The sequence below is a fragment of the Poecilia reticulata genome, linkage group LG14 (genome assembly GCF_000633615.1).
Source record: "Poecilia reticulata strain Guanapo linkage group LG14, Guppy_female_1.0+MT, whole genome shotgun sequence".
Taxonomy (NCBI): Eukaryota; Metazoa; Chordata; class Actinopteri; order Cyprinodontiformes; family Poeciliidae; genus Poecilia; species Poecilia reticulata.
The window spans coordinates 18,637,058-18,660,781 of record NC_024344.1 but is presented as its reverse complement, the minus strand read 5'-3'; the positions used below and the strand labels follow the sequence as shown (position 1 = coordinate 18,660,781).

The 23,724-nt window shown below is 39.3% G+C and overlaps 1 protein-coding gene across 1 annotated transcript in view; it reads right to left on the bottom strand.

The window, feature by feature from the left end:
- Positions 1 to 23,724, bottom strand: part of uvrag (UV radiation resistance associated gene) — a 109,026-nt gene that overhangs the window by 59,451 nt on the left and 25,851 nt on the right. Inside the window, exons 8-12 of the mRNA XM_008428245.1 lie at positions 21,675 to 21,801; positions 11,915 to 11,999; positions 7,276 to 7,363; positions 6,187 to 6,247; positions 3,706 to 3,871 (exon numbers count right to left, since the gene is read on the bottom strand). Of these exons, the coding sequence (XP_008426467.1) occupies positions 3,706 to 3,871; positions 6,187 to 6,247; positions 7,276 to 7,363; positions 11,915 to 11,999; positions 21,675 to 21,801 (527 nt within the window). The remainder of the gene's footprint in view (positions 1 to 3,705; positions 3,872 to 6,186; positions 6,248 to 7,275; positions 7,364 to 11,914; positions 12,000 to 21,674; positions 21,802 to 23,724) is intronic.

The window sequence follows — 23,724 nt, the reverse complement described above, 5'->3', positions numbered from 1 at the left end:
TTAACATCTTCCAGGTCCATTTTCTCACTTGTCATAATCGTAGGGTGAGTCGAGTGCAAATCCTCTGGGATGTGTGACTGATGGGAGCGGAGCGGGGCAGATTTACCCTTTAGGTTGTGCAGCGTGCTGCACTAATGAACTTCTGTACCTTACTTTATTTCCTCAACAAGTCAAACTACTCTTCAATTTAGACTATAACGCATAGCTTAATGCAACTTTATATCATGAATTCTGGTTTGATTTTCTCTTTCCTGAAGGTTTAAGTGAATGCAGCACAGATGCCCAAGCCCAACCCGACCATCAAGCAAATCATTTTGTCTGACCCAGCCCGAATTTTGAGTTGGGCTTGGCCTATAAATCTAACTCAGTGGTCTCCAAAGTCGGTCCTTGAGGGCCGGCATTCTGCATGTTTTAGTTCTCTCCCTGGTTTAGCACACCTGGATCAAATAATGGCTCGTTAGAGGCCTAAGAAGAACATTGACATGCTGAAAAGGTTGTTACTTTCAGCAGGGAGAGAACTAAAACATGCAGGATGCTGGCCCTCGAAGACAGACTTTGGGCACCCCGATCTAAACTATTTTCATAAAAAGAGCATCATACATCATTGCTTTAATACATGGGTGTTGTAATGTGATGCTTTTAATGCTTAGGGATCTGATGCTCAAGCTCCAGTTGATTTAGCAGCAGGACAATAACCTAAACCACACCAGCAAGTCCATCACCAAATGGCTCACATACAACAAAAGAAACGGTTTAGAGGCACCTAGTCTAAGTCCAGATCTAAATTCGATTAGCATGCCGTTGTAAGACTCTAAGTGGGTTGTTTGTGTTTGAAAACCCTTCAATGTGGTGGATTCTAAATAATTCTGCAAAGAAGAGCAGGCAAAATTTAGCCACATGGATATAACAGAGCGAATTTAGACTTTAGGAGCAATTACTTTTAAGGTGACTCAGGCTATTTTTCTCTCCATGAATGAAATTATGAGCTGAAAACCATTTTTAAATGCTCACTAATTGGGCCACCTTTCTCTATCTGATATTAAAATCTATTCAATGATCTGAAAACTATAAGAGCAACGGAGGGGCAAATACCTTTCAGGAACACTGTTGTTCTAATTCTTTTAGTCTAGTCTGAAGGAACAGAATCGATTCGATCACAAAAATCTATCAGCACTGAATCACGTGTGGGAAAATTAAACCATCGATGTCGTGAACTCAGCTGATTGGTTGGGGACACACTGTGCCGAAGTTAAATTTTTTACCGCACATGCCCATATTTGACACCTGTCTCAATTTTTCACCCCTGCTAACATCCAGTCTGGCCTTCCAAGTCGATCTAAGCATAAAATAGTTGTTTTTTTTCTTCTTCATGTTTAAGGGCTCAGAAAAAAAATCTCCAAGTCAAACACACAATCATGTCTGCAACTGCTTTCACACTAAACAAATGTGGATTAAAGTAAATACACATTTCCAGCTGAACTGCGTTCTGCCAAGTTATTTCAACTCGAATAACGGACAGAGAAAGAGCAGATAACTACTTAATGGAGGGAAAAAATTGGACACAAGATAAATGGGCCACACTTTAGCTACAACTGCTTGTAAAAATCAAACCAGAGTTGCTACTTCAACCTGGACACAAAGAGGCTGTGCTTCCTCTAAACGATGGGAAGTTTCCGAGGTGTATTTTGTAGCGTTTCACAGCCAAACCAAACGATTTCGGCGTCTGACTTCAGTCCATCTGCTGTCATAATCAGAGAAGACGAGCAATTTACAACTCTGTACATGTTTGTATAAAAGGAAAAATCCCCCCTGATAGTGCTGTTTATATGACAGCACTGTGGAAATGTGTTTTTTTTTTTTTTTTTTTGGTGGGGAGGGGGGGTTCCAGATCAACAAATAATCAGCATCCTGAGTCGCCGCAACCAAAGCTAAACAGCCATGATTACACTTGATCCCACAAGATCTATTTTATTGGGTTAAAAAAATTTATTGTCGGATTGTAAAACAAAGATTATTCACAGGATGTTTGCTTCGTGCAATTAGGTGGTTTGTCACCATTATGGGATTCTGAAGCCAAAGACGTGTCTGCTGGCCAAAGCCGCCCTACAAAAACAATACCCAAGTTGAAGTCGATTAACAAAGGGCAAAATGTTGAGTTATAAAATAGCATGAAACATTTCAGCTGCACAGACCTTAAAGGGGCACTACCATATATCTTCAAGGCACTTAGGGCTACATAAGAGCACAATCAAGAAGGTATGTTACCCTCAGTTGTTACAAAAATGTTGTATATATCAAACATAACTTCAAAGAAATTTGATTTAAAAATTTGACAGCTTGAAATTGGGCTTCTGTCTCTTTAAGAAGCTCCTGCTTTTTCCGACATTCCGCCTTCAACTTGTCATCACAACGATGCTTCTCATTTTACCTTTTAGAAATGTTCTTCGGAGACTTAAACTCAGCAGTTAGCTAACTGCAGCTGCTGCTAGTCTGAAGGAGCAGAGTTGTTTCTCAATTTATATCAAATCAACAGTATAAGACAAAAATAAAAATATGTCCACTTTAATGATCAGTTGCTGCATATTTTGAACTGGAAAAAAGTTTTTTTTTTTAAATATATATATATAGAAAAAAAAAACGAAAACATATTTCAAAACTAACAAATTGGGAATTTTTTTTTATGCAGCTGCATTAAAAAGTGCATTAAGTTTTTTCTGTTGAGGTGAGGATCTAATACGTTTTGCTTAAAGAAGGTCAGTGTTTGTCAGATCTGATCTGTAAAGTCTTTCATTCCCAACATTTCTGGACGAAAAGGTCAAAAACTGACTGAAACCAGAAGGTACAACAGCAATCCCAGAGAGATCAACAGGAGTAGAGAGATTTCTTGGGGGACAAATTTAGAAAGAAAAAAAATGAGCCAAACTTGAATGAGACATGGAGCAGAGATTGTCAAGAATAACCAGACACCACTCGGTTTCAGAGTAGCCACAGAAAGATCTCAGGTGGAAGAAAAGACTCCAGGCAATCAGAGCCAGATCAGTTGGATTTTTGTTGTGTGTGTGTGTGTTTTGTGGCATTTATATAAAATGGATCCAACTATTTTTATGCAAGTTGGGGGGGAAAAAAAAAATAAAAAAATCTCAGCTCCAAGAGTGAAAACCGCTGAACTGGGGACAAAATATCAGTCGTTTTCTGTTTTGGGTCTGTGAGGCTAAAAGGGAGAAATAGCCCTTCAAAACACACACACACACACACGCATACACACACACACACGCACAGATTTAAAAAAGAAGTAACATTCTCTCTACAGAAAAACAGGAGTTTTTTTGTAAATTCTGCGCGAATATTTACTGACAGAATCGTGGATTCCTTGGGCTCAGCGGGAACTTTGGAAGCGAACTCAAAGAAACCATCCAGAAAAATAATTCAGGCAAAAACATTTGGATCTTTAAGAAAGATGATGACACAAAGCGCAGTGACTGCCGACAGGATATTCTGTCCAGGCAAGACGCAGGTCCCTGTGAGAGCCATGTCCTACATTTAATAGACCACCTACGGGATCCAATCCAGAACATTCCTTCTGCACTGGAAAATGGTTTCCATCTCGCATGTTTTCACATAAATGTCATTCCTCATCACATACATCAAACGTCAATAGTTAATTGTGATTCTCCAGACTCGATTTTTTTACTCTCTCCAACTTACTCTCTCTCCTTCTCAGAGAGTCTGTCAGTGATGGTGTCCTTGATGGAGGAGCGGGAACCCTTGTGGATCACCGGGTACCGGAGAGGGAGCTGGAGGAAGCAGGAGATCATCAGGACCAGGTGTGCCGTGTAGCCCAGGGCGACCGCCACGCTCCCATCGTCCTTTGCTGCAGCACAGACAGGATTTAACTCAGACTTGTTAATTCATCCGCTTTTTAAAGAGACAACATTAACACATCAAAGCCTCCGAGGCCGTCGTGCAAAGCGAATCCAAACCCGAGGCGGCGGCACATTTATTCACAGTCAGGAAAAAAAAAGGTATTTTATTCCGGCCAACACTTCAAAGCTTTGTGCATCGCTGTCTGCTTTGTTTTGGTGTTCTGTTACATGGGAAAATGAATTGCGCTGACATGATGTCCACAAAGTATGAATCCAAACTAAAAGAAAAAAAAAAAAAGCATAATCAACCAACAGAAGACGACTTTGAAACAGAGTAGCTGAGGGAAGATGAGCGACCGCGCTCATGTGGGAGAAATGTTTGGGAAGTTGTACAAAATACGGGGCCAGAAAGCAAAAAATTCCCAGTTCGGCAAATGTTTTCTAAAGTTCTGTCTTTTAAAAGGGTCTCCAAAAAAATAAAAAAATAATTCAGATCAAAGAACAGGCCAACTTGCTTTACATAAGAGAAATAAAAAATAAAAAAATGTCAACATGTAATCTGGTTCCACTTCTTTATAATGACATGCAAACATCACATGATGAGGAAACCATGAGCATTTAATAATCTGAATCAATGAAGGTTTGTCCTTCCTCAGGGCCTTATTAAGCAAAAAAAAAAAAGGCTAAATTTAAAAAATCTTAACTTCTTCACTTAAAAGAAAACAAGTTCAGCAGTTTACTAAAATAAGAAAGTCTGATATTTCCAACAAAGAAGTTCTCTAAGGATAAATTTAGGAGATTTATTTGGATAATTTCCAAAGAGTAAGTGGTACATCTGGGAGTCTTTTCCAGCACCAAAGTGACATCCCCATCGTCCAAACTCGCCAGGAGCGTCTCAAATGAGATGCTGTTCTGGTATGGAGCCCAGACAAACCGCTTACAGTTCAGAAAATATCCAGATGCGCACCTACTCCGTTTATCACCTCAATGTCAGAGGAGTCTTTGACACAAATGCAAAAATATTAGTTAACATCTGAAAGTTTGTGTTTTTTCTTTAACAAATTTAAGTTGAATACAGACGTGCACTACACCTTTCAGATTTTCTTGGTGTCAAAACATAACAACCACTTCCTTTCCCTTCACAATTATCCCAATAATTTACACGGATCAGCCTAAACGACAAAAAACTTGCATGGATAAACTTAAAATCATCCCCACATGGGGGGGGACACCTTCGACTTAGGGTGTTTTCATACCTGATAGTCCCATAGACTTGATTCAAGACTAAAATTGCAATATCTGCTACGTTTTCAGTTGTTGCAGTTTGCTTTCTCACTCACACTCACTGGACTGAACCAAACAAAGCAAACTCTTTAAATGCCCGGTTAGTCCCTGACCTGTGGTGGCGCTGCACCCAGAACTACCGAAGAAGACGCCGAGGTCAACTTCCTCCTCCTTCACGAAACGTAAACAAAAATTGAGTGGCGTCAGATTTTAGCGGCTGTAGGATTTCTCTTTTGTCTCTGGCAAAGTATTTCTCCCGCTAATGCAAGACTCGCGTGTTTGTTTTGGTTGTATTTACCCAGAATGCCCTGTGCTATGGCTCACTTCCTGCTTTTGGAGCGTTTTCAGTCGAACCAAAACCTAAGATTTTAGGCGAACCAGATTGACAAATTCAAGCCGTCTGGAGCACAAAACTCCCAATTATTGTCAGAGTTAAAGATCCCCAAAATAAATTCCTTCCAGTCTTTGTTTTTATTTTGTCCAACTCGGTATGGAGCCACCTTCTTTTTCTTTATTTCTGTAGCTGCAAAGCTAAAAAAAAATGTGGGAAAATATTGGATTATTTCTTTCCATTTATTATAATTTTGCAAAGAGAAGGGAAAATAAGGAGAGGAACAATACGCATGAAGGAACTTAAGGGAGCAAATGAACCACACAGTGTCTTTGGAAAAGAGCTGAATTAACCGAGCTCTCATTGAAACCAGGTGAGGTCCACTTAACTTTCACAGGCACGACTGAATAGAACTAAAAAAAAAAACAAAAAAAATAAAGTCACACTTTCCCGTGTTTCCATGATTTGATCTAATAAATAATAATGAATATCGCCATCCGACTTATTTTCTGTCCAAAATGGGACACACACGCCAGGGTTCAGATATAATTGTCAATTTAGCGAGGCGTTTCAGCGGTGGAACGTTCCAGATCGTTCAGTAAACATCAATCCACCTTCGCAAGCTTTAAAGGGAGGATAAATAAATTGTCCTGCATTCTTTTCCTTCCCTGTAACCCAAAACACAAACACAGACACGTACTAAATTACCTTGAAAGTCGTCCGAGTTTGGCAGCTTCACTCCACAGATGACATAATCCGACTGATTGACCTGCGGATTTAAATAGGAGGTTTCATATTAAGGACAACAAGCAGCCAGCAGAAACAGACCCACACAAGACGAGGGATCATGCGGGAGGAAACGGTGCGCAGCTGGCAGATGGATTTGCTGTAAATCATCCGGTTATTGTCTTGTGGTGTCCGCATTCCAGCGTTTAAACTCGAGAGCCAAACATCTTACAAAACTGAGTGATTATAATGAGTCTGTGAGGAATCGACAGAAATGTGAGGACTCTGGATGATCTCTGAAAGCAGTGAAATGTGAACTGTGAAACGGACATTAAAGGGAATTAGACATTATTTTGGACTAAAAATGGGGGTCTGAGGGGGGGAAGGCACATCACACAAAAAAACTGTCTCCAGAGCTTTTTTTTTTTTTTTTAATGTGATTATTACTCCGTCTTCGGAGACGCACAGAGAAATCAGCTGGTGACAATTTTTGGCTTGATCGGTGCTGACCGAGGACCGGACTAAATAGAGACTCAAGAACTGGATCTTTTTCGTGACGTTTGCAATCATTAGAATACGTGACGTGTTTAAAATGAAGAGAGAAGTAGCATAGAGGTAAGCCAAGCCATTTAAAATACATATTGTGTATTTTTAAGTGACGTAGCAGTGTAGCGCATATGGATATTGTGTTTGTTGCTACGTCTTGTCCGTTTTATTTTTCCTCTCTTTCTGCAGGTGTAGAAGCAGGCTCCTACGATGCGTTCTATGTTTCCTTCTCTCCTCTCATCTCATTCTTTTCCACAGCTTTCTCCATTTCTTTTCTATCTCTGTGTCCACTACATTGAAAATAAACCCAAAGCAATTTCTAATTAAGTTTATTAAACATCAAGTGGACCATCGTAGCAAAAAGCTGCAATGCTCCACTTGTGAAAGTAAATCTGTTGGGGTTCACCTTGACAAGGTGTCATAAATTCAGAGTGCCACACTGGACACAGGACAAAAAGTAAATTTAAAAAATACATAAAATGAATGAAAAACGTGTAGAATAGGAGCATGAGGCCGCAGTCTTACCACGTCGATGGGGTAGATGTAGGAGAGCTCAGAGAGGAGCTGACGACAGCGGAAGGTGAGCTGGGCGTTGGTTTTGAGGAACTGCTCTCTGAGGAGATCAAACCAGACGGAGACATGGGCAAAAAAAAAACAGCAACAGGCAGGTGAAAGCTTTGATAGGAAGTCATCACAGCTGCATAATATCAAAGTGAAAAATGCCAGACAGTCATAACAGCAAAGCAGAATATACACTCCAACGAGGGTCATTTGTCAGATTAAAAGTACCTTTAAGCAGGTGTTAAACATACTTTTTAAATTGATCTGATGTAATATTCTAATTTCAAATGTCATGTTTTTGTTAACTACAAGTGGAAAATAATCACAGTGAACAGAAATAAAGGTTCAAACATTCATCTCTGTGTTTCAGTGTAATAAATTGACTTTTCAATAATATTCTAGTTTGTTGAATGTAATTAAAGATCCAGACAAATTGTAGATTTTTGAAAATCATGTTCTTGTCTTTTATTATGTTGAACTGTGCCTAAGGAAATGGGCCTAATTGTCACATTTGTACCTCAGAAAGAAAAAAAAAAGGAATATTGATTAAAGTTTCATTACTGAATATTAAAAAAAAAAACATGTGGATTAATACACAATAGCTTGTTCTCTTCTCTTTCCTACCTTGAGGAGAAGTTAAAAATGGACATGTTTTTCACATTATTAACAACCAGGGTAAAAGAAAAAGCTTCTCAACATTAGAATCATCTATTTGGGCTACTTTACCAGAGTAACCCACATAGATGAGGACTGGGAAGAAACAGAAAAAATGTGTGGGTAATAACCCATCATTTTGTGCAGATGAAAAGGCATTTGGGGTGGGTGGGACAGTAATTGAAAGTGATCCATCCTCCCATAAATGCTCCCAACCTTTCACTTGAATTTCCTTTCTGGCTTCGCCTGTGGTTAGCCATCTTTTATTATTTCTATTCTCCCAGCAAGAAACACTTTGGTGCAAGTGGGAGAGCAGATAGACTGGTGGGTGAAGACCGTTTGATCTGAAGTGTCCAGCAGGTTTTGGCTCATATAACTGGCTTTGCCCACCATACCACCTCATTTATAAGTATTTTCCTAAAGCACGCAAACTCGCCCAACTGTCCCTTTGAATACTTGCAGAAAACGGTGATGAGTAGATCCTTTTTTTTCCCCCCACGGATTTTCTTCTCTCCCACTTTGTGCTGTTGAGTTAATTTGCAGGTAAAACTTTATACCTCGGATATAAATGAAAGTGGTGGAAATGTCGGGCTGAAAAATAAGAAAACTTTACCAAATACTTCATTTGATCCACACCTAAAAACTGCGCGAGTAAAAACTGAACGATGTTTAGTAGCTGTTTTTTCTTCCCAAAGAGTTTCGAGGCATCAAGCAAACAGTGTTTATTCTTTGAATGCTGATGCTTTTCATTACATTTTCCCCTCCAACGGAGCCCGTTACCCTTGTGCTATTTCAATTATACAAATATCAAAAATATTTAGCTAGGAGTTTTACTAGGAGTGCATCAATTGCAGTTGTCTGACTGATCACTGCCCTAAAAAAACCCTGACCTGCCAGTTCAGGTTTTGGTTGATCCAGATTTACTTTATTGACTGAAAAGTTGCTAAATATAGGGACAAAGTCACTACTTTGGCAACAGTGGGGTGACGATTGCCTGCCCCTCTCATGGCAGAGAAAACGGGGCACAGCGGCTGATTTTCAGACCTTGGCAGAGGTAGATGAGATCGGTTTGACATGCAAGTATCGGCCGATTACCCGTCTCCCAAAGTGAAGAAAATCTTGGCCAATTTAAAGGTGCAAAGCATTTTTAACTTTTGATTCTTTTAAAGTATCTTCCAAACATTTCTCTAACAGAATAAACCGGAAGACTTGGAAAATATGCAAACAGCTGCTTAGAAATGATGAGAACACTTTGATTTGATTTTTCCACCAATTATTAAGAAAAGTATAAATTATTTTTGACAATATTTTTAGCAAAATATAAATCAAACCAGATTTTTTTTTTAAAAACACTCATTTTACATCGATTTATTGTCAGGAGTGAAACAAACAAGCTATTTGGTTTATTGAAAATATTTTTTAATCTTAATGCAGAGGTTCCTAAACTGTGGGGCACGCCCCCTAGGGGGGCGCCGTGCCATTGCAGGGGGGAGTGGGCAGGATGGACGAATAAAAAACCCCCAACAACGATGAACACTGTGTGTGCTGGGGGGTAGTGGAGGAGTATAACAGGGAGTCTGTAAGAGTCTCTCTACACGCCACACACACCGTTTCAATCAGAAGTCCAAAGTCTAACTCTTCCTATTGTGATCTATATTGTAATCCATGGGAGGGGGGCAGAAAGTGTTTGGAAACCACTGTGGGGGCCCCAACAGTGGTTTCACCGTCTTAAAGTGACAGATGTATGAACTAACTTGGGTTCACCTGCAAAACCCTCTACAAGAATCAAGCTTAAAGTAGAGATTTGGATCAGCAACTTATGTTTGGATACTTCCTGCGTCAGTCTGTATGTACTGTTTAGAAGAAATGCTTCTGGAATAAATAAAGCCTCATGTCATCTGCTTTGACAGCCCATGATTTAGAAGTGATGCACTTAACAAATCACAGCTGAGGTAAACTATTGTGATTTCAAGTTGATTCAGAGTGACAGAAACAGTTTCAGGATGCCAGGTTTTGGACTCTCCAACATAAACTGATGTACTTGGACTGAACGATCGCGCAGTTGAACCATTTTCATCCATTCACCATTTGCATGTTGGAGCATCAGGCTAATTAACAAAACCTGGGATGAGCTTGTAGAGAAGCTAATCAGCTCTGCACGACCTTTTGAACTGCATGGGTTTCGATCAAATTGTTTGGATTATTTTAATTTTTTTACCATCTTAATAAAAAGTGATCAGAATTTTACTGTAATTACCACGATGTCAGGTATTCCAGCGCTTTGTGTGAGCTTTAGCGTCTTTTACAACTTTAATCGCCGTCAGATCTGAGGCTGAATACCGTTAGCACGCAAACTGAATTTTTGACACGCGAGCTATAATAACTACCAAATATTGTATTTCAAACGGTCATTTGTAATAATTATACTGCATACTCCAAGGAGTGTGCAATTAAATCACAATTTTATTTATTTTATGTATTTTTTGGATCCAAACGATCACAAAAAAACAACAACAAACATGTATTTGTCCAAAATAAAAGATGAATGTGTTGTGGCCCGTTACTTTTTCCCAGTATGCTCTTATTTTGTAATGCCTTTCAACCCTGTCGAGTCTGAAACTGAAACGTGCGGATGTGTTTTGAGTTAGCAAATGTAAAAGAGGAGAGAAAAAGCAGCAGCGTCCAGAAAACAAAAAGTATGGGGTCAGCTGCTCAGACGTGTGGAAGCGAGACAAGAATCAAAAACACGTGATTGACGAGATTTGCTACACGGTGGCGTCTGCACCACCGGGAGACAACAAACCTGTTCAACCGTCTGAAACTTAATGACACTTAACTATGAGCAACTTTAACACAAAGGGAATTTATTAAAACATATTTCCCCCAAAACCTTAGTACATTTTCAATTAAATGTGTGCAAGTTCATTTGGTTGAAATAATTTGTTGTTAATCATTACTAGTCATGATAAAAAATAAAAACATGGTCAGAATTGATTTATTTTTGTTTATTTGGTTCAGTCAGTCATTTGGTTAGAGGTTTAGTTTGTTTATTTTTATATTTATTTGCTATCGAGTATTTTTCTTACCCAAAGATGAATGAATTATGCTAAATTTCTCATTTTATTTGTGTGCACAAAAAAATTTATAATTTTGGGGGAAAAAAATTCTTAGTACTGAACACAGCTGAGTCTGCTTCAAAGTCAAGCAGTGAGAAAAAAAATGGTGTTTGTTAAAGAGAATATACATATTTCGTTTTAGCTAGACATATAAAATCAGACCCGGTTTTCCTTATTCCTGTGTTTAATCATGTCATTTTATCTGAGCAAGTTTTCTTCTCAATAGATAGTAACAGTACAACTCTGCTTACTGAAGTTTTCCTTCTACAGTAAACCAGGCACCATTAAATGGATGTTTGAGCTCAGACTACAGCAACTACAGTAAATCCACCAAAGATAAAATCAGAAAAACCTACAGAAGACTCCCGTCTTGAAGTAAAAAAATAAAAAATGACAAAAGAGGAAAAGATTCTATGAAGCACATGAACAACAAATATTTCCACATAATGGATGGTAGGCAGATGTGCGAGTGCCTGTGTTAATTTTCTGTCCTCTGAGTCTTTTGGCCCCATTCGGGCCCCCTGGAACCACCAGGTATTATTCCGATGCAAAAAGCGGTATCCAGTGTCTGCACCCACCACAAACATCCCTCCGCAAGCCAGGACAAAGACGGGCCAAAGGGCTTTTCAGGAATGCAGAGAAAACATAAATAAAGATGCGGCGGCACAAACACCTTGTTTTAAAGGAGCAAAGTGGGACGTGAGAGCGGGGTGCACTCTTGTCATAATTTGATTTAAACACAGCAACGTTGCGAGTTCAGAGACATGTACAAATAAATGGAGCTTTTTCCTGTTCCTACCTCCAAAAATGTCTAATTACATCTTCACACATACCTCTTGGCCGTACATTCCTTCTGCGACTTTGTTAGGGATTCTTTCTCCTCCTTCAGACTTTTGTGCTGAGAGGAAAACGCTTCCTCTGAAAGACACAGAGAGAGAGAAAAAAAAATGTAAATGATTAGGTTTGTTTGCCTCGATCCGCTACATCTGAAAATCCAGGTGGCCTCGTGTTGTGCTGGCTTCCCTCCACCGTCGAGCTCGCGCAAGATCAAAGGCCCTGCCTTTTTGTTTTTCTAATCGGCGCTCAAACCATTTCCTTTTGACACCACATAAAACCAGACAAACACATGTATGGAGATTATAGGATTTGTCAGACTCTGTAAATACAGAGTGGGTAACATAAACACAAATTGAAAAGACACCATTAGAGGCGGTGATGATCCAGCCGGAGGAAGTGGAGCAACTACAACACAGGCAGGCTGCAGCGGCGGCGGGGCACAAAACCACAGAGGTATAATAAGCCTGGGGTTGTAACACAATATTTTTCAGATCTGTGCGCCAAAAATAATTTGCTTTATGTTCTGATTGTGCATATAAAACTCAGCGGGGCTTTCCCGTCGTATTTGTGACATGGTAATAACCTCTGAGCCTGCTAAGAACACGTCTCTACCAAGCCCGCGCCGCTTAACGTCGAGGCGCGTCAAAAACAGCAGCGTCGTTTTACAAGCCTTTCTGCTTATTGCTGCAAAAACAAGAACTTGCATATTAGAACAAGTAGACGCTGTACTATTTCTAGCCGCCATGATCGAGTCCCCCTTCGGATGCATTCACCATATTATCAAAGTATTCACTCAACCAGCCAACAATGTGGCCTCTTACGTCAAGAGATGCTGATAAATCTTACCTCAGCTGCATGATTTGATCACAAATTGAATATTGGTGGTTTGTGTGTGTCACTGCAATAAAACCCATTTAAGAGCTTTACAGTATTTTTGGTAACACTTTATTTGAATGGGGGTGAATAAGACTGTCATGACACTTTCATAAACATGACATTATACCTGTCATGAACATGAATAAGTCCTCATGAATATTTATGACTGTCATCATAAAGCGTCATTCGGTGAATTATGACACTTAATACAAAGTTGACATTATTCAAAATGTCTTTGTTATGACAAGTTGACATTAACCAAGAAATCATTACTGATATAAATTTGTTATAAAAGTATTACTGATTGCACTTTAAAAATTAGGTAACTTTATGTTATTAAAGGTAAAATTTATATCAGTAATGATTTCTTGGTTAATGTCAAGTTGTCATAACAAAGACATTTGAATAATGTCAACTTTGTATTAAAAATGTCATAATTTACCGAATGAGGCTTTATGCCAACAGTCATAAATATTCATGAAGGCTTATTCATGTTCATGACATGTGTTATGTCATGTTTATGAAAGTGTCATGACAGTCTTATTCACCCCTTTCAAATAAAGTGTTACAGTATTTTTTTTTTATATTGAATTATTTAAAATTCACTCTCAGGTAAGGTTTATCACTAGAGGGTTTTATTTTATTTAAAAAAAAGGAAAAATGGCATAAATAACTAGGTTGACCTGTGATCACTGAACCTCAGGTTCCCTTTTTAAGAAATTCTTCTTTCAGCTTTTATTTTATAACAGATCTTTTTTGTGACCATTTTAAAAACACACTAGCATGTTGATATAGGTACCTAAAAGGTTTAGCCGACCCTATATAGTTTTTATTCATTATTTTTACTGAATGTCTTATTTTTTATTTGTTATATTGCATTCATCATCTTACCGTGATTTATGGTTGTCTCAATAAATTTCAGTAAATAATATGAAAAATATATATATATTGTCAGTATTATTGGAAACGCTATTTTTAATATTTCCTTCACTTTTTTTCTTTCATGAGAGCATCAACAAAATATCAGTAAATTCTAACATTTATTTAATGCAATTTAAAATCATGTGTCTTCAAGTTCTTTCGGAAAAGAAACCTATTTCAAATGGAAATGTTTTTCGGGAACGGTATTTGTGTCTGTTGCGCTACGAATGCTGCGTCATACAGTCATAGCCACACATTTACCTAAAATATAAGTAATAGTGTTTATCATTGTCACAAGAGTACTAAGTATACTGCGATAAAATTCCATATCACCCACCTCTATTGTGCAATACTTGCTATTTTTTGAGGTACTATATCACCTTTAAGTTCAGCAACAGCCAAAAAATAAAACACACAAACTTAGCAACCCAAGTATTGGCCAGCAAGCGCTGCACATGTGCACCGACGCTCCAGCGCAGCCAGAAAGGATGAGTCAAAAGCATAATCTGTCTTTCTACAGTCGACATGTTAAAAAGGTGCTGCGGATGTTTCCGAAAGGAGACTTTCCAGGACCTAATTTGGCGTGCGGTCCAATCTGTTAAGATGCTCTTATTGCAGCTGGCTCGGGAAAAGTACGTTCAGAGCAATTAAGATTATCAGACCACATGTCATCAGATGGATCCACATGAGCTGCTTGTTATCAAATACTTCCACTTACATGCAGGCTTTTCCCCACAGGGACCATAAGGGTGGAAGGTGAGAGACTGATGGGGAAAACAGAGGTTCTAGGAAACATCTCAATCAGATTAGCTGCCAGGGCAGATAGCATCAGACAGAGATCAGACAGGCCATCCCTCTGTTCTGAGTGATGACATGAAAACATACTTTAACACGAACGACAGAGGCCTGTATCACTCTGCCTCTTTCATGTAATGCCCGGCTGGACCCTATCTGGTCTGTCCATCAATCTCCCGATCCTTTCATGTCTCTAACCTGTTCCAGTTTGCACAGTGGTATGATGCAGACAGACGGTCCGCAGCGGAGGCCGTGGAAGCACACATGCTTCGCTCTGGCTGTTTGTTTCTCAATATATCACCGCATAAAGCCATAAAATATTGGCTACAATAAAGTCTGGAGCCGTTATAGTGAATGCGATATCAAAAAATTATAAATTGCTCGTAACTTTCCTGGGTTTTGACATGAGCCAGTAAACAGTGAGGTCCTACTCGCACCAGGCGGGTGATTTAGATGGAAATCCAGCTGTAAAATTCAGCCCCAAGTGCTTCTGGGGATTATTTACGTAGTCTGGTTTTTTTGGCTTATCGGTTTTAAATCTGTTCAGCTACTAAGAGGCGCTTAATATTAGGAGAAATGTTGAACCGTGCAGTGGTGTCAACAATACATGGTTAGTCTCAAGTATTGTGCAGAAGTTGGAAGAATATTTCAAGACACAGACTCCACTAACAGGTTTAAATGTCTCCACTTCCCACTTCTGACACCATATATAACCTTCAGAAAGTGCTGGAGTGCCATACAAAACAGCTAAAGTGTAACATTTTCCTGCTCCTTGTCACATTACAACTGAATTCTTCAAGGGCTCCTACTTGTGGTTTCTGTCAAATATCAACATAAAAAGTGCAATGCATCTGTACGCAACCCAGTTCATCCGAAGACGGGCCTCCGAGGTTTACAGTCTCACCATATCAAGACCGAGAAACCCAGCAAGACAGCTGAGGGATACAGTTAAGGAAAGCTGGAGCATGGTTGGGAAAAGGAGAAGAAATAGAAGATGTGTAGAGGACGCACCAAATGTGGGAGTAGATGGTCCAATCAAAAATTAAGCTTTGTGGCCTATCTGCAATGAGCTATGCATGAAGCAAACCTCCCTCTTTGACCACACCATCCAAATGACAATCTATAGGAACACAAGGCAACATGGTTTTACATACAAGCCGACTGAGCTTAAGCTATTTTCCATCGAGGAATAAGTATAGAGTTGAAGTCTCTGGATATACAAAGTTGTTGAAGACGTATCCCAAAAGACATGCAGCTGTAATAACAGAAAAAGCACATTGTACCAAATATTGACTCAATGGATACAAATGTAGATGTTTCTTTTCTCTTTGTAAACTGAAAAAAAATATTCTCCCTTCATCTCACACAATCACATTAAGATACATAAAATATAAATTTGTGGTTGCAATGTGACAAAACATGGAATAAATTGAAGAAAAGATCAAAATACATTTTTATAAGGCCTTCTGTGTTCATGGAGATTTGGTCGTATGACTGCAGCAGGATAGATGATGTCAACTCTTGATCTCTTACCTCCTCTGAGGACAATCTGTTCACTGTTAGTCAGATGAGAAGTCACACCGCCACACAAAACTCTTCAAGACATTCTGGAGAGTTTGGCCGTTTCACCATAAAGGCTCATATCAAGCCGACAAAGACTGCATTGTACTAAACTACGAAGCAGGGGAAGAGTGAGCAGCTGAAAATGTTTATATGTAATCTAATGGTGGAAATTTCAGCTTCAGGTTAAACACTTTAGGGCACAATTCTTCCTTGTTTTATTTGGCACAGAAACTGTGAAAAACAGCGACTGAACCGAGAAAAAACAAGGGGTAGATAAAACCCCGAAGTACAGAAAGTCAGATACCTTACAAACAAAAATCACTCCAATTGTTCCAACCTGATTAATTTGATATTATTCAGACTGTTAGCGTCCACTTCCTGCAAAACATCAAAACATGAGAGGGGCTTCAATGATCTGTGACCTCTAATCGCATTGCAGTGTTGCAATGTGATGAGGAAATGATCCCCTGTCAATGACTGAATTTTAAAATGTATTTGTATTCGACACAAGTGGACATTAACTCAATGCACTGACTGAAATGAGTAAAACAGAAGTAAGCATTCAGCTACATATTTGTAAAGTTACAATACCAGCCTGGTTAAGACGGGTACAAAGCCTTAAAACAAATCCATATTTTATTGCAGTAGCGTGATCTCACAAAGGGATCTTTAATTTGGGAAACTATAGCTTAGTGTTATCATAAGACTCCTTTTTCCTCAGTTTATAAAGAAAAGGTTAAATTTGCAGTTTTTGGCCAGTCCAATTGTACAAAGTTGGAGCATGAAGACAAAGGGATTTTTGACTTTTCTATACAGAGACCTTTGTATTTTGTAAGAATCAGCGCAAAATGCAACAACGCAATTGCAGAAACTATCACAAAATGTGTTCATTTATGTCGTTTTAATGATGTTTTGTTACGTTATGAAACTAGAATTTACTACTTTTAAATTATGAGATTACTCCAGAACCCGATGTTACAGTGTAGGATGAATCAAGTGGATCTTGACAAGAATTACTCCAGGCCTCATCACAAGTAACTAAAGAACATAATTATAATTCATTCCCAGATGACAATAAAACAAAATAGGATCAGATTTAACCTCTCGTCTTCTGTATTTATATATCAGAAACACAAAGTCCCAGAATTTTAATCAACGGCTCCCAGACACTAATGCTTTAGTTATATTTATTCTTTAGGGATGCCGCTTAGGCATATATGTAATAGACATTTTAGTAATAGAAATTGTATAAAACAATTATTTCTTAACATAGAATTTTACTTTAGTGTAAGATTTAGGTGCTGCAATAAATGACCGATTTATTTATAAGGACAGGGTCACCAGTTCTGCTTTTTTATGGCTAACATTTTAACATACAGATTAAGGTGACTGGGGGAAAATAAAAAAAAAGAAGCGTAAGTAAGTGAAGCATTGAGCCAATAAGCAGAGTATTATTGTCGACGCTTTTCTGACAGCCAGCTGGTAAAAGTCTACGCGTAAAACCGAGCTTCTGCAAAAGGAGCTCTGATGGTGATGGCTTCATTATGAGACCTTCTGTCTGAGGTGACACATACCACGCCACAAAATACTTTCGCAAAATTCTGTTCTTCACTTAGGAAAGTCAACTACTGACATTTATTGGTCAGGAAACCTAGCTGCGGCGCTGCAGACCGTGAGAATAACCACTGCTGCTAAGTACAATAAATGCTGCTCACAGGCCTGATTTATGTCGCCCGCTTGCGATGGAGAGCTGGAAAATAGACAGGAGGAAATTGTGACAAGAGCGTGACCTCAGCAGAGCCAAAGGGATTCCTCTCTGACTGGGGAAATAACTGTTTTTATTGTTAGCTCGCAGGTTTAAGAAGAGGAGGAAAAGTCCATAGTGGTGGTGGTACCCACACACTGCCAATTCTAGGGTATGTGGAAAACCTAAAGTAGAGTTATTGTGTGAGCTTTTTGCACATTCTTAGTATAATTTCACCCATAACTGGAGCTGAAACGGCCCTACAGCTACTTGTCCCTGTTGTTCTTTAAATTATTTTCCATTTTCATGTAAGTGCTTTATAAATACAGCTGGATTGGATTCTGGCGTCAGGATGATTCAGATAGATACTAAAGTCACATTCTAATAATTACTGTAGGGAAAAGGTGGACATTTTCGCCTCAACGTCATGTACTAGCGCAAACCCACACCTGTTGCGCCTCCATCTTTGTCAGAATGATCTAAACTATTAGTTTGTAGGAGTAAAATGGCTGACAAAGGTGATCTGTTACAGGACCATATGAGAGTGAGAGGCAGCGAGACCACGTGACCAGGTACAGATGAAAAGCAGAACAGCGAGGACAGAGGAGTAAAAAAAACAACTAGAGATTAGTAGTTGATACGGTAACCGCTAAGAGGACGTAGTGCATAGCAGTGTGTGTACACACACTGGTAAACTGTCAATAACCCTTTCGAGGTTTGCTGGATCCAACAAACACTGGAATGTGTAAAATATCCTATACATTAAACATATGCTACTAACCCAATCAACACAAACACCTAATAGCCCTACTATTAAAACCACCTGCTTAATATTGAGTAGGAGCACAGAGTTCACCAACACAGCTTTAAAACAGGGTCTCCATAAGACTTTGTGATGTTATGTGGCAACACATCAAGACATTAGCAACAGATCCCTGAAGTTCTGCTAGCTGCAGATTGGGCGTCCGTGGATTTGGCGGGGAGATTTGGACTTTGGAGACCAAGTCAACAACACTTAACAACAGTTAGCTCTGTCTTTATAGATAAAGATAATTCACACTCTCCTGTCGACTACCGTCAAATAAAGGCATCTTGGGCCAAAACAATCCTTAAAATAATGTCTTAAGCATTTCATGACAAAGTTCCCCACATACTCGGGCGTACTTCACTCTGTGGACGTCCACGAATACTCAATGCAGACTCAAAGCGAATGTCCACCGAACACATTGGCCCAAAGGTACAGTTTTACAACCGCGTGTTAGTAAGCTGCTCAGCAGGAAACAGGGTGCACATCAAACTTATGAAGGCGACACCAAGCTGACTAGGTTGATAGTCGGCGTAAACAGTTGAGCGGATTCGCAGCACATCTAATGGCATAGTGAAAGGAGGCTAAACACAGTACCAAATCAGAGATGCTAGAAACATTTTCACACCACACCTTTCACTAATCATTTCTATAAAATACACTCAAGTTTGTGGTTGTGGTCAACTTTGAACAACTTTCTACTCTGGCTTTAAAAGTACAATTTCTCTGGCGCATCCTTGTTTGTGTCTGAGTGAGCAGAGCATCTCTGGCTGCCAGTTGGCTGCTCAGTCTGACTTGGATCACGTTACGCAGGTACTAAACACTGACTGGGTGGTGGGAACGCTCTGGTCTGCTTAGACACAAGTGTGGACTTCAGTCTACATGTTCCCACACTCTGATGTCACCATCAAATTGAAATACCTACTATTCATTTATCCACTGTGTTCCACTGATAGCCACTAAACTAATGAGAACGTTGATGTAGCCAATTTTTTTTTATATTTTGCTAAAAAAAAACAAAAAAACAAGGTTGCCGTTTTTAAAAGTACTGATTGCTTTTCTGCAATTAGTACTGAATTGCAAAATGACTGTGCAATTCAGTCATTTTGCTTTATTGGTTTCTGTGCTTTTTAATAAGTCAAATTAAACTTAAAAGACAAAATCTTAACTACATTAAACAAAAATTGAGCGTCTCCAAGCAAAAGACATGAGATGAAAACAATTTCAGCAACTCCATGAAGCACTGTAAACACCTTTCTCCAAAATTAATAGCTTTATAATAAAAACATGTTTCACCAAGACATGAGACAGGATAATGCATTTGAGCTGATTAGAAGAGTTAAACAACAAACTCCAAAAAAGGAACTAAAGCAGCAGTGCTAAATAGCATTTGTCTTCTCTATTTTAGGTGGGGGGAAAAAAAACAAAGAAAAAAAAATCCAGCACAGTCCTATTCAGCAACAAGATGCCAATTCATCCTCGAATACCTTTTCCTATTTAAACGAGCTAATGGAGCTATGTTCCCTGCAAAGCACCTGTCCAGTCTGTAAACCGGCTCTGAAAGAGCTGCAAGTTCTTTCAGCTGCAGACAAAGTGGTGCCAGAGGGTCATTTTTAAGAAGTTCAAACACAAAGGAAAGCTTTTCTCTGAATCAGCCTGAAGGCTGTCCCTTATTGTGACTGCATGTGTTTGTATAGGTGAGCTTCATGTTAACTGGCTCTGGTTGGCCCAGTAAGTTGCTCTGGTCTTTGAGCAAAAGGCAATCTGACATCAGAGGAGGACAATATGTACTGTCAGAAAACTATATACACACTGCTCCTTGTATATCTAGAGCAGATGGAAAACAACATGAGAACGATGAAGCTGGTGCACCAAAGTCTCGCTGAAACATAAAATTTGTGAGTTTGTTTCTGTGTTTTGCTTGATTTTCATTCAGTGAAGTAACTGAAGGTGGGTAGAGCAGACTGAAAAGGGGCATCGTTATTCAAAATAAACTTTTACAACATGTTATTCCCTCATCGAAAACATGCCTAGAGTGTTGCCTTGATTCTTTCATGTATGTTTGATAAATCCTTTAATCTCCCATAGCAACCGTTCAGCCGTGCAAAACGCCTTGGGGTACCGAGGGCTGCCTTCGAGATGCAGTTCCTCCTTGACAACATTCAACATTTTTTTGAAGACGTAGGAAGAAAGAAAAAAAAAAGCTTTGGAGCGAAACGGTCACAGCGCCAGACTTTTCTGCATTTTGTGGTTAATGGAAATGCAGCTATTGTTGGTCTCTGACTTTAAATTTCAATAGACTGTATTAAAGTTTAGGACTGGCATATAAAACAATGTGAAAAAGCTTAAGGGAAAAGAATACTGACGCCAGTAAAGTTTGCCCGATTTGAAAAACTATAGGGACTAGATGACTTCTTTTATTAATTATTATTATTATTATTATTATTATGACACGAGTTCTGACAAAAAAAAAAAAAACTTTACATCCAAACTACGCTCAAGTTCCATTTTCCTCTTTTCCTTCAGTAGCTGCTGCTGGGCCTTTTGTGGAAAATAGTGAAAAATACGGGGGCTTAGGTTAGAATTAGTTGCACATGTTTTTACCATAATAACAAGTCGTCTTACACAAGTGTATTAAGTATTTGAGTAATACAACACCACTTGAGGCAAGTAAATGAGTTGCAGAAGCTCTTTTCATTTCTTCCACTTCTTGTGAGTCTGTGTTAGCTTTAGCAGTGTCATGGGGTTAAAACAGCAAACACAGCGAGCGCATCAATGGATGGTTCGCAAAGCTGGGTAAGCTGTTGTTGCAGGGGAAAAAGTGAAATAATGCGTTGGGATTTCGTATTGCCTAGAAGAATGAGAAATGGAAAAACGTGTGCGAGTTCACCAGAAACCCAGCTGGTAGATTCAGAGCTGAAGTTGCTAATATTTGGGGGATTTATTATACATTTACATAATTAAAATCTTTGCTCCTGTAACCTTGCTCTCCGTTTCAATTTAAAACTGAATTGAATACAATGCGGTTTTGGTCTCCTCAAATTCGATTTACCTTTCTTCTGTAGATGTGCCCTCTCCTTCTGCCGAACGTCTATTTCCCTGCCGAGCGCTTTCTTCTGCCGCTGCAGCTCGCAGCAGAGCACAGCTATGCGCAGCTGCATGCACTCCCGCTCCTTCTTCTGCACGAAGACAACAAACAGAGAACACACAAAGACTTTGAGCGGAAACGTCTGTCATGTGGCCACAGCAAGGTTTGAAGTTTATTGCGTTTCGTAGAAGACCTAAAATTCCTAAAAGGTTTTCCAGAAACACGCTCTGTTTTTGGTGCCTTATCCCACGTCTTGCTGACTTAATGCCCGTCCACAAAGACGAGGCTTTTGTTTAATGAGGTAAAATCCAGTGTCAACTAATGACAGAGGAGGAGGGGAGGGAGAGAATGATCTGACTCTTGAAAACACCTCACTGAGCTATGAGATCAGCGTGGTGAAGCCTGTCAGTAATGAGCCCCTATCGTGGGAAAGCCTGGCTGCAAGTCAAGTGGTGGGAAGTTCTGGCTTTTGATATTCAAACAGCTGATAACAGGCGAGTGTTTGAGGCCTGAGGTCAAACTTAGATTTTGGAAAGATTTCAAACTGAATACAATTTAATCTGAACCAACCTGAAAGTTAGGGGTGCACCGATTGACTGGCCGATCCACTGCAGTTTTCTGTCTGATTACCGATCTCTTAAAAAGCCTTGCATGCCGATTTCGATTTTGGCCAAAATGTTGTTCGATATAGCAGGAACGTTGCTGAACTGGCAACAGTGGGGTGACTACTGCTAACTGTAAACATGCAGACATGTCCTGATGGGTACGCCTATCAATCAAACCTTTCTCATGGAAGATTAGAGGACAGTGGTTGATTTTTAGACTTTGCCAGGGTAGATAAGATTGGTGGATAAAATCGACTTCACATGTAAAAATCGGCCCATCATCGATAAATCGGAGCACCACCAATTGATTAATTACCTGATATGACTCTTCCTACTGTCATGAAATTATCTCATCACAAATAAATACAGTAATAGTAAAAACAAAGTACAATTCAATAGTTATACATTTCAAGACATACAGAAAATGATTGTCTTTTTTTTCTTTCCTAAAATGCAGCACAAAAACATCCAAAAAATTCCAAACTATTGCTAGTTTTAAAACGTAAATGTAGCAAAAAAAATGTTTTTATTGTTAAAATTGAACATTTGTCTGGCTCTTCGTTATACCTCATCACTCCAGGCAGAGTAACCAGAGAAACTCTCCCACTATAGAGCTTATTGCGTCTTTGCAAACCTAAGTGTTTCTGCCATATAAATTTTAAAGAGAAAGTTTTCAGTGGGCAAACCTTAAGAGTTGACAAAACTGCAGATAGATTTCCCCTCTCTAGTATTCTGTTAAAATATTAAATCTAGAAAATCCTCATCAACAGTCCTCCCACATTTACCCATTGGTGATTAGCAAGATCTAGTTGTTAATTTCCACCTTGAATCAGGATGAGTGCAGAAGTTTGTTGTTTTTTTTTTCCCCCACACACAGCATCTCTATTTTGGCTTCCCTGGTTTCCCCCCAACCTCAACCTGACAAGATGTCAAGTCAAGCAGGTGTAAACACGAGGCGTGTTTTTAAACTGATGCAGACGGTGGCACTATCAGTGTTTCATCACTTGGAGGAATGTGTTTGGAGTGGCAGCAGAGGAAGTGGAAAATATCCACAGGGAAGTATCGAGGCCAAAGGATGCAGATATATCTAATGTACAAGAGGGGAAAGAAGAATAGACAGCTTTGATGGAGTCTAATAAAATGCCATAAAATCCATCCAAACAGAACTCTAGTATTTCTCACACAATGTTCCCTGACTAGCAAGAGCATCTGAGTCATTAGTCAACATCTTGTGCGCTCTGTAGGGTGTGCCTCCTTCATGTCTCTATGCAGTGGTGGGCGGTGTGTCTTGAAGAGCGCTAACTATCTAAAAAGGAACAGCTGAATGGACAGAAGGATCCAGATGTGGAATAAAACGCACGCACGCACGCACGCACGCACGCACGCACGCACGCACGCACGCACGCACA